Source organism: Perissodus microlepis, chromosome 3, assembly GCF_051167445.1.
Source record: "Perissodus microlepis isolate ML-2025 ecotype Zambia chromosome 3, ASM5116744v1, whole genome shotgun sequence".
NCBI lineage: Eukaryota > Metazoa > Chordata > Actinopteri > Cichliformes > Cichlidae > Perissodus > Perissodus microlepis.
The window spans coordinates 35400252-35412967 of record NC_140463.1 but is presented as its reverse complement, the minus strand read 5'-3'; the positions used below and the strand labels follow the sequence as shown (position 1 = coordinate 35412967).

Genomic DNA, 12716 nt, shown 5'->3' with positions numbered 1-12716 from the left:
TGTCCCATTTCTTCATTATCATAATTTTGCACTAGATAATATTGACTTCATAAGCTTTCAGTTACTTGGAAAAACAGGAGGAAATTTAACTGCGATGCTGTGAGTTCACAACATATTATTATTATTATTATTAGAATATATCACGTTGTTTAAAAGTTCTGTATTAGATGGTACAGAGAAAAATCTTTGAAAACTCATACTGTATAATAAACAAAGATGTCTGCTTACTTTGATCATGTTACATATCTTCCAACTGTTTTTCACTCTACTGGAATTCATTATTTGTTTGCCTGCCTTGACGTCTACAAATAACTCAGGTCACAAGCAAAAAGAAGGGAGAGGCTGTTATCCTGAGCCAAGAAACTTTCAGGTTGATTGCCTGACAAACTTGTGAATCCTGTGATCCGACATTGTTCCTCAACGTGTCACAGTCTCTTCTATCTTCTCTCACGTGTCATCAGCCCTCACTCTTCTGAAATATATAAAGCCACAGCAGGTGTGAACATAAGATTTAACAGAGCGAAGAGGTGAACTGCGCTGTTTAAAACATAGTCATTTAAAAATATCTTAAAAAGGGGGAGAATTAATACATTTTCATCTGATCTCAGTTTTTGTAAGTACAATGTACAAAACAGATTTTATGTACTGTGAATATGACTTTTTGTTTCTTTCACTTACTTATTAAACGAATGCTAAAAAGTATTTTACCCATATTTCAAAATGTTCATGTATAGTTGTTTGTTTTTTTTATTTAAAAGTATGATGATGAGTACAGGTAATAATTATTATTTTGCATTTTTGTCACATTTTATTTTACTGGGTTTTTAACTCATTTTTTAAATTTGTTTTTTAATTGTTATGTATAGCTTTGAGATATGTTTCTTTTACAGATTTAACTGATTAAACAATGGGGGTTGGACTGATGATATCAGTTTCCTTGCTTCTAACAGGTAAGCTAAGTGATGCTAATCTTACTATTGATATAAAATAAATGAACTGCTTTAGCATAGCTATATATAATGTCACGAATAACTGCAGCTACAGAAAATATGTAGACTGTATTAACGATGAATGCTATAATACTTCAATGGTTAGGCACTTAGTCACTTGAGTGAAGTAAATCTAGGTGAGTTGTACCTAGTGATGCAAGATGAAGCCAAATTTCTACATTTTTTAAATTTCTACAAAAAGTGGGTTTAGTTGCAACTTTGAGTTTGGTGTAGCTGAGATGAGGAAATTTTGCATACATTGTGACAGTTTTGCTTTGAAAAACTGTCTCTTTCCTTCTTGAGTCTGAAGCATTTGTTTTTCCTCATACTCACTGTCACAGCACACATTGATCCATTTAAAATCACTCATTTCTGAAAAAGGTTGAAAGGCTCCCACTAAACCCCCTCATAATCAGCTTTTATACAACTTATTAAACGAAGCCATGCAAAATATTACGTTCATACTTTAAAACTATCTGGAACTTAAAATGCAAGGACAAGGCTGATATTGTGCATTTCAATAAATCTTATTTTTGTCCAATGTTTTTCACCCCTCATAACATTACAATATAGGATAGTCTTGTGACATTTTCAAGGCTGAGAAAATCCATTTGGGGTCTGTTAATTACTGAAATCAATTTATTTTATTTTATTTTTTTCATTATTTTAATTTTTTGGCAAGTTTAAGAAACAATATTATTGTCTGTGTAAAAAAAAAAAAAAAAAAAAAAAAAATGAACAGGTAGAGATGAAGGATCCAGCCTGACTGCTCATGGATGCTTTTGTTGGGGATAAAGTCTCTGAATTTCAGGAGTGGGCCCATGCCTCCAAACACGCTCTTTCCAGTTTTTTATCTATATATGATCCCCCAGTTATACAAGCAGTTTGTTCTTCTTTTACTGCCCCACCCTCCGTCCCCTTTTGTAATTCTTTCACTTCTTCATTTCTCAATAATATATGGGGATCAATCCCTTCCTAGGCTTTCCCCAAACTGCAGCTCAATTTATGTCTAAGCCATTCACCTTTGTCTACTGAAAACTAGAGATGGCACGATACCACTTTTTTATGTCCGATACCGATATCATAAATTTGGATATCTGCCGATACCGATATGAATCCGATATAGTGTGTTTTTTAATCAATAAAACTGTTTTTTTTAAATATCTTGCTGCATTTTGTATAAGTTCATACTCAAGTAAAAAACAAACAAACACTAAAGCTATTTTGTTATACCTGTATGTAAAAAAAAAAAAAAAAAAAAAAAAAAAAAAAAAAAAAAAAAATACACTGCACCCAAAATATTTCATAGTTCAGCAATACTGATCAATCTAATAAACTTAAACCTACTCCATCCTTCCTATTCTGGTATTTTAAAGAGTACTTAGCAGAAATATTAAGCAACCTAACTAATAGGGTTGCAAACTCCCAGCAAAAAAAAAAAAACAGGGAGCCACCCCCCACCCTCCACCTCACGATGCTTAATCAACGTAATCAACTTTAATTTGATGCAGTGTGGAAAAAATTGCACAGAAATAATTTTTCAAGAATAATTAAATAGATTCAAAATCTTTCTTCTACAGTATTGCAGACTGCACAGATGGTATCTTCCCAAAGGAAAAAGTAGTATAGCTTACTAGGGTATATTAGACTTAATAGTTACTATATACAGTAATTGACTTCTATATATTTTACATCAGATTAAAACTTTGGGTGTAAGATTCAGATAATTATTTATTAAAAGCTAGATATTTTAAATGAGAATAAGAAAGAAAAGTATGTCTTTGTGCCCCCTTTTCCCTGTTAATGCCCTATCGGCCCCCCTGGCTAAACTTTGCTAGATCCGCCCCTGCACAGTTACCAGCCGTCAGCTGCGTAGAAAATGATCCTGGTGTAGAAAGTAATATTAAATAAATTCTAACAACAGCTTATCAAGGTTAAACGTGCTGCTGTTGTTCAGCCGCTGGTTTCCTCTTTCTGGGGCGAAGTGGGGCAAAAACAAAGAAGAGAGACAGACTCGCAACAGAAAAGCCGATCAGCTGATCTTTAATCAGTTTCACATTGAATTAGCAGCCGGAGAGGGAGAGAGAGAAGAGGCAGTCGCTCCATATATCGGTTGTTAGGCTTAACGTGGGAGTGCTTTACAAACATTCAGAGATGAACTTACACACTTGCTTTACTTCTCTCTGGGGTAACTTCATCGGAGATGAAATGCTGGTTTGGTACTGAGGCTACAAATACACACAGCCGCTCTATCACGTGAGCACACTGCTCCCACATGCTACGGTTATGAGCCGAGTTACGCCATGTCGCAAGTTTTGTGAGGTGCTTTTTTGATATTTAATGGATCGGATTACATTTTTTATTTCTCTCCGATATCCGATCCAGTAATTTACGTCAGTATCGGACCGATACGTAATATCGGATCGGTCCATCTCTACTAAAAACACTGTCAAACCAAAAATGAGGACATGGGCCCAGCTAGTGAATTACGTGTAGAAGTTCAGGGTCTAGCTGTCAATTTTGGGTCAGCATTCATTACTCTTTACAGCAGTCTAAGTTCTACTGTATGAGTTTCATACTCAAGTCAGGGTGAAAATTGTTGTGAAAACTATTGTTGGAATGAATTCATGGCATATTTGCATTAGGAAGATATAGTACATGAAAGATTTGTTTGGGAATGGTGACTCAGAATTATTTAATAAAAAGTTTCGTGAAATTAAAAATTATGCTTAATAATAATAAATTCATATGGAAGAGTATGAGAACTTAACTCCTACGCTTACAGCGGCACAAATGAAAGCAACAGAAACAACAGCCACCACGGCTCCTCCGACAACAGCCACCACGGCTCCTCCGACAACAGCCACCACGGCTCCTCCGACAACAGCCACCACGGCTCCTCCGACAACAGCCACCACGGCTCCTCCGACAACAACCACCACTGCCCCACCGACCACCACCACGGCTCCTCCCACAACAACCACCACTGTCCCACCGACCACGACAACCACGGCGCCGACAACCACGGCGCCGACGACCACGACCACCCCGACGACCACCCCGACGACCACCCCGACGACCCCCACGACGACCCCCCCGACGACCACCCCCACGACCACCCCCACGGCCACCCCGACGACCACCCCGACGACCACCCCCACGACCACCCCCACGACCACCCCGACGACCACCCCGACCACCCCGACGACCCCGACGACCACCCCGACGACCCCCACGACGACCACGACCCCGACGACCACCCCGACGACCACGACCCCGACGACCACCCCGACGACGACCCCGACGACCACCCCGACGACCACGACCCCGACGACCACCCCGACGACCACGACCCCGACGACCACCCCCACGACTACCCCGACGACCACCCCCACGACCACCCCGACGACCACCCCCACGACCACCCCGACGACCCCGACGACCACCCCGACGACCACCCCGACGACCACGACCACCCCGACGACCACCCCCACGACCACCCCGACGACCCCGACGACCACCCCGACGACCACCCCGACGACCACGACCACCCCGACGACCCCCACGACCACCCCGACGACCACCCCGACGACCCCCACGACCACCCCGACGACCCCCACGACCACCCCGACGACCCCCACGACCACCCCGACGACCCCCACGACCACCCCGACGACCCCCACGACCCCCCCGACGACCACGACCCCCCCGACCACCCCGACGACCACCCCCACGACGACCCCCACGACCACCCCCACGACCACCCCCACGACCACCCCGACGACCCCCACGACCACCCCGACGACCCCCCCGACGACCCCCACGACCACCCCGACGACCCCCCCGACGACCACCCCCACGACCACCCCCACGACCACCCCGACGACCACCCCGACGACCCCCACGACCACCCCCACGACCACCCCGACGACCACCCCGACGACCACCCCGACCACCCCCACGACCACCCCGACGACCACCCCGACCACCCCCACGACCACCCCGACGACCCCCACGACGACCACGACCCCCACGACCACCCCGACGACCACGACCCCCACGACGACCACCCCCACGACGACCCCGACGACCCCGACGACCCCCACGACCCCCACGACCACCCCCACGACCACCCCGACGGCCACCCCGACGGCCACCCCGACGACCCCCACGACCACCCCGACGACCCCCACGACCACCCCGACGACCACGACCCCCCCGACGACCACGACCCCCACGACGACCACGACGACCACCCCCACGACCACCCCCACGACCACCCCCACGACCACCCCGACGGCCACCCCGACCACGACCACGACCCCCACGACCACGACCCCCACAACCACCCCGACGACCACCCCCACGACCACCCCCACGACCACCCCGACGACCACCCCGACGACCACCCCGACCACCCCCACGACCACCCCCACGACGACCACCCCGACGACCACGACCCCCACGACCCCCCCGACGACCACCCCGACGACCACCCCGACCACCCCCACGACCACCCCCACGACCACCCCGACGACCACGACCCCCACGACGACCACCCCGACGACCACGACCCCCACGACCCCCCCGACGACCACCCCGACGACCACCCCCACGACCACGACCACCCCGACGACCACCCCCACGACCACCCCCACGACCACCCCGACGACCACCCCGACGACCACGACCCCCACGACCACCCCGACGACCACGACCACCCCGACGACCACCCCCACGACCACCCCCACGACCACCCCGACGACCACCCCGACGACGACCACGGCCACCCCGACCACCCCCACGACCACCCCGACGACCACCCCGACGACCACGACCACCACGACCACCCCGACGACCACGGCCACCCCGACGACCACCCCGACGACCACGACCCCGACGGCCACCCCGACGACCACGACCACCACGACCACCCCGACGACCACGACGACCACGACCCCCACGACCACCCCGACGACCACCCCCACGACCACCCCGACGGCCACCCCGACGGCCACCCCGACGACCACCCCGACGACCACGACCCCCACGACCACGACCACGACCCCCCCCACGACCACCCCGACGACCACCCCGACGACCACCCCGACGACCACCCCCACGACCACCCCCACGACCACCCCCACGACCACCCCGACGACCACCCCGACGACGACCACGGCCACCCCGACCACCCCCACGACCACCCCGACGACCACCCCGACGACCACGACCACCACGACCACCCCGACGACCACGGCCACCCCGACGACCACCCCGACGACCACGACCCCGACGGCCACCCCGACGACCACGACCACCACGACCACCCCGACGACCACGACGACCACGACCCCCCCCACGACCACCCCGACGACCACCCCGACGACCACCCCGACGACCACCCCGACGACCACCCCCACGACCACCCCCACGACCACCCCGACGACCACCCCGACCACCCCCACGACCACCCCGACGACCACCCCGACGACGACCACGACCACCCCGACGACCACCCCGACGACCACGGCCACCCCGACGACCACGGCCACCCCGACCACCCCCACGACCACCCCGACGACCACCCCGACGACCACGACCACCACGACCACCCCGACGACCACGGCCACCCCGACGACCACCCCGACGACCACGACCCCGACGGCCACCCCGACCACCCCCACGACCACCCCGACGACCACCCCGACGACCACGACCACCACGACCACCCCGACGACCACGGCCACCCCGACGACCACCCCGACGACCACGACCCCCACGACCACCCCGACGACCCCCACGACCACCCCGACGGCCACCCCGACGACCACCCCGACGACCACGGCCACCCCGACGGCCACCCCGACGGCCACCCCGACGACCACCCCGACGACCACGGCCACCCCGACGACCACCCCGACGACCACGGCCACCCCGACGACCACCCCGACGACCACCCCGACGACCACGGCCACCCCGACGACCACCCCGACGACCACGGCCACCCCGACGGCCACCCCGACGACCACGGCCACCCCGACGACCATCCCGACGACCACCCCGACGACCACGGCCACCCCGACGACCACGGCAACCGCCACCATGACAACCACGGCGCCGACGACCACCGCCACCACTGCCCCGACGACCACCGCCACCACTGCCCCGACGACGACCGCGACAACCACGGCGCCGACCGCGACAACCACGGCGCCGACCGCGACAACCGCCACCACTGCCCCGACGACCACCGCCACCACCGCCACCACGGCTCCGACGACGACCGCGACAACCACGGCGCCGACCACGACCACCGCCACCACTGCCCCGACGACCACCGCCACCACTGCCCCGACGACCACCGCCACCGCAGTTCCTCCTCCGACAGCCGCCACTGCAACCATTACAACTGTAACAACCACAACTGCTGAGCCAGTTATTACAAAGCAGGTGCAGTTCAGATCTGTTGGAGAGACATTCACAGTTGACTTGCAGAACTCATCATCTCCAGCATTTACAAAAAGAGCTGAAGCGATAAAGACAACTGTAAGTTTTGTTCCTGAAGTCAAACAGTATTTAAATGTTTGCACTCACTTATGCATACACACTCAAAGATCACTGATTGCTTGTGTTTCTGCAGCTTGAACCGATCTACAATAAAACATATCCTTCATTCCGCTCATTAGAAGTGACTGGATTCAGGCAAATTATTTTTCACATACTAATGCTATTGAACAAATATTTTATAACATTTATAAATATTCACAATAACTGAATGCAAGTAAAACAATCTTTTCCATTTTGCAGAAATGGATCCATCATCAGTGACATTGACATTAAGTTTGCATCTACATCAGCCCCTAATAACACTGAGATTGCAGATGTTTTAATCAAAGCAGCTCCAAACATAACAGCCTTCAACATTACCAATGTTGTTGTCAGTGATCCAGGTAAGCAATATTTAATATTATCACATTTTAAATTCATATTATCTCAGAACTGTTTGTTAAAGCAACACTTTGTGTAATTTTTTTGGCATTTACCGTGGCTTCAACTACAACTGTGAACGCTACAACACCAAATGATGACTACAGTTACAGTCGCAACTACAGCGACTCCTACAACCACTACAACTGCAGCAACTACAACTACAGCGACTCCTACAACCACTAAAGCTGTAACAACTACAACTGCTGAGCCAGTACAAAAAAAGGCAGTGCAATTCAGATCTGTTAATGGGATATTTACAACGGAGTTGCTGACTTCATCATCCACAGCTTTTCAAAAACGAGTTTCACTGATAGAGACAGCAGTAAGTTTTCTTCTTGCAGTTGAATAATACTTAAGTGTATGTATTGTGAATAATTGCAGAGTATATACTTATATTGTCATATAACAGTATTTTGGTAGTATGCCATTAAAAAAATGTATGGCCATCTTTTTCTATCTATACATTTATGAATCCCCTCCTAAAGTTAATAATTTCTCCATTGTTTATAAGATTATATAGATTTAGATCGAGAAAAATCAAATACATTATATGCAGTAAACTATAAGCCAATAACATTTCCACCATGAACTAAACTAAAACTCCACAGTAAATACGCCTGAGGTTTCTGTTTTTCCAACTGGATGCCATGCTTTTGTAAGTGTTTTATTTAAAAAAAAAAAAAAAAAAAAAAAAAAAGATAAACCATAAAGGTGACCTGTGACATAATCATCATGTGCTAGATTTTCAAAAAATGGGCAGCTGGATGAACAGAAAAAGGATATTAAATGGTCCATACTTGTATAGTGCTTGACTTGGTCCCTAAGGACCCCAAAGCGCTTTATACTACATTCAGTCATCCACCCATTCACACACTGGTGATGGCAAGCTACATTGTAGCCACAGCTGCCCCGGGGCGCACTGACAGAGGCGAGGCTGCTGGACGCTGGCACCACCGGGCCCTCTGACCACCACCCGTTGGCAACAGGTGAAGTGTCTTGCCCAAGGACACAATGACCAAGACTGTCGGAGCTGCGGCTCGAACCAGCAACCTTCTGATTACAAGACGAACTGCCAACACTTGAGCCACGATGGCCCCATATTTACTATTAACTATTTGCACTTTGATATTACATAGTGCAAATAACGTATCACAAATGACATGCAAGTAAAGAATCACAGTCGGAAAAAGCAAAGCATACATACTTATAGTGTGTTTATTCATGTTTCTGCAGCTTGAACCTTTCTACCAGGCAAGATTTCCTTCATTCCGCTTCATCAATGTGACTGCATTCAGGTAAATTGTTTATGGTACAGAATTTCATGATATTTAAACAATATAAAACAAAACTAAGTTTTGGGTTATTCTTTTTGCAGTAATGGTTCAATTATCAATGACATGGACATTGGATTTGCATTATCACTGGTCCCTAATGCAAATCAGATTGCACAAGTTTTGATCGATGCAGCAAAGATAACACCCTTCGACATTCAAACCAGTTCTATTCTTGTGGACGGCACACGTAAGATATATTTAATACAGTCACATCAAAGATAGGATATATATTAAGAACAGTTTCTGAAAGCAATGCCTTTTTTCTTTTTCTTAACATTTGTAAAAGCGTCACATGGAGTGAGCCACAAGATCAGTCTCCTCACTGCATCCTGTATGTTGCTGCTGTCATGGCTCCTGTCAGGCCAGCAATAACATCTGCGCTGATGCTCTTGTGAAATAACTTGAGGAAATGTCTCCTGTGACTGGGTGTGAAAAAGGACTTTGTTCCAACTGAAAATACACGAGGAGCTTCTGATGAAGAGCAATCATACTGTGATTGAGAACTAAAACTGGAATGAACCTTTATGTTTTTAAAATATCAATTTCACTAATCGATTATGTCATGTATTCTATTATTGTATGTATTCTGTTTGTATTGTATTGTATAATTATGGCAAAAAATATTAGTCTAAGTGATCCTGATAGACACATTTAAAATCATTTAAAGAACTATTCTTATTATCTCAAAACAATAATAATCTCATCTTTTGTTCTGAAGTCTGTTAAACGAAGCTATTAAACAAACTCTGATTCTCTTATTTTTTTTTAAACATGCTACTCTAATTAGCAATTCTCAGGAAAATGGATTAGGGAATACTATCATGGCACTTTTAAGGTTCCTTCATAGATTTTGGATCCACATAAAAGAAAATCTAATTCTAATAATTATCTTCTAGGTTTAGGTTCACACATTACACTGGAACTGGTTAGTTTATGGTGAAATAAGATTGAATTCAGTCTAAAAAACAACCTCTATATATCTTATGTTTTTTTTTTTTGTTTTTTTTTAACCAACATACTGTCTTTTCGGCATATTCAGTGAGTTCAGTGAGGTTGTAACTAAGTGAGATGTATTAGACCTATATATAGTTCAAAACAGACATTGATCTTGGGCTGAGTTTGAATCGAATTACAAATTATCAACAAACACAGCTGAATTTTCATCTGAATTTTCACACAATATCTCCAGGGCTCAAACACTAAGCTAGCACTAAACACTCAAATTTCATTTTTTACAAAACAACATCAGCATGGGACAAGGACATACAGCAAGGAAGGAAAACAGGAAACACACACATATATGCAAAAATGTGTATGTTATGTTAGTCTAAGCAAAGCAGTTGGTGACTTTCAAAATGTCATTGCCCATCATTATTTTCGTGAGTGGTTTACCAGCTCTGAGTTACCCCCAAAACTTATCTGAGGGAGCCGGCTCAGAGTATGACCATAATGAAAAACAGCCTTCAGACGATGGGAAGGGGGCCTGTTTATTTGTTGTATGTGATTGACATAATTAAATAATAATTAATTAGTAATAACTGTATAATCATTGTATATCATTAGTGTTGTGTGTAGAAGTCAGTCAGTGACCCTAGTTAGCACAGACAGAGGTATCCAAATGTACTTTGTGGGACAGAAACATGCACATTATACAATAAACAACGACGACGATGATGATAATGATGATGATGATGATGATAAACAAAAAGAACAATTAGGAAAAGAAAAAAATACACAAAAAATAAAAATGGAAACAATTAGTACAAACCCTCAACACCTATGCTACTTTAACTACACATGCCTGCATACACACATATGAATAAATACACATATGAATAAATACACATACACATGAATTTCCTATATCAATGATAATTACAACAATATCTAAATGCATGTATATACAGACATACATATACACACATATCAACAGAGACACATAGATGCATCATGCACACACATCTATGTATTTGGATACGTGTATGTGTACGCGAGAGAAATAGGTGGGTATTATGGAGGACTGCATTTATAAATTCATTTTCAAATTAATTTTTTAAGTCATTTTATTTAAACACTATTTTTAAATACATTTTTCAACATGAATTATTAATCCATTGATAAATACTTCAATTTGAAAATGTATTTCACAAAAAAAAAAAAGAATATTGCATATTAATGATGAAGGAACTGACCTCCCAGCCCATTGTTCATTCAGTGGTGCTAGTTTCAGTCCAGGGCTCGCAAAATTTCAAAATCCCTGGTAGCCCTTCGGGCAGGGACTCTTCAGTTTTTGGTAGCCCAAAATAAATTTAAGTAGCCCGAATAAAAAAGAGAGCAATTTTTTGATTGATGTTTTGTTTCCTGTTTTGTTTCCGTTACAATATTATACATTAAAGTATAATATTGTAACGGAAACAAAACATTAATCAAAAAATTCTTTAAACACAAATTACAACATTGTATAAAAATTACAATCATCAACTCAAATACTTGGTTCTAATTGAACAGAAATTTCTATGAACTTGTAAGAACTGTGTAGGACATGAATCAGTCTGTGTCAGATCCTGAATTTGAAATTTCCACTGAAGTCACAGGAAAGAGGCAAGTGGAACCAAGATCGAGGCCATTTGCTTTTTGAAGTTTGCAAAGACTGCTAAATTTTGCCAGTGGTAGTTCACTCTTTGCAACATAGTACGCTATTCTAAACTGATTTTCAGGTTTATTTTTAGTATGTTATTTGCAATTGGTGTTTGTTCTGGGAAAGATATTGCAGACTGAGCAATAATGCATTTTTTGCATTTCTCATGGGTTCTAATGGGGGCCTTTCTTAAAATGACTGGTCCCAGTAACAAAGGCGCTTGTCGACTCAGAAATCGAGGGAAAAGCAACAACACACCCGGCAGAACATTATGTTATTTACACGGGTGCACATAAGTGGTCCGCATGTGCGCATTCGCTGTCAAAATAAAAGACGCGCACCAGATAAGAAGTTGCAATGCGCGTTTGCGTCCATATAAAAGGCACTGTTTTTGTCCGCTAGAGTGGGATTTTCACGGCACATTCTGCACCACATCTCTGTGCTCTGTGTTCATCATTTGTTTGAAGCCAGCTCACCTCCTGCAAACACTTTTCCGAGAATACGTGCTTCTTTTGTGGTTCGGACTCCTTCGGACATTTCTTTGGATGTGGAGGAAAACCAAAGTAATTGCTTAAAGGAGCTTGCTTCTTCGACATCTTTAAGAGTTCTAAACAAATGTCTGTCCTCCTCCAGAAAATCTTATGTACGCAAACACGCGGTGCAACTTCTTATCTTGTGCGCGTTTTTTATTTTGACAGCGAATGCGCACCTGCGGACCACTTATGTGCAGCCCTGGTTATATAGCTCATCATATCACAGCCA

At 46.4% G+C, this 12716-nt stretch overlaps 1 protein-coding gene and 1 long non-coding RNA gene across 2 annotated transcripts; both read left to right on the top strand.

The window, feature by feature from the left end:
* Positions 1 to 531: 531 nt before the first annotated feature.
* On the top strand, positions 532 to 3911 carry LOC146391349 (uncharacterized). Its single transcript, XR_014799921.1, has 3 exons — positions 532 to 613; positions 891 to 950; positions 3775 to 3911. It is a non-coding gene; the product is annotated as an uncharacterized LOC146391349 (long non-coding RNA).
* Positions 3912 to 5816: 1905 nt separating this feature from the next.
* On the top strand, positions 5817 to 11266 carry LOC146391348 (uncharacterized; the record flags this gene model as incomplete). The annotated part of the gene is made up of 8 exons (XM_084922733.1): positions 5817 to 6060; positions 6829 to 7538; positions 7633 to 7694; positions 7800 to 7942; positions 8087 to 8304; positions 9216 to 9277; positions 9358 to 9503; positions 9603 to 11266. Coding segments are annotated over 8 exons (1671 nt in total), but the record flags the coding sequence as incomplete, so codon positions are not given.
* Positions 11267 to 12716: the final 1450 nt, after the last annotated feature.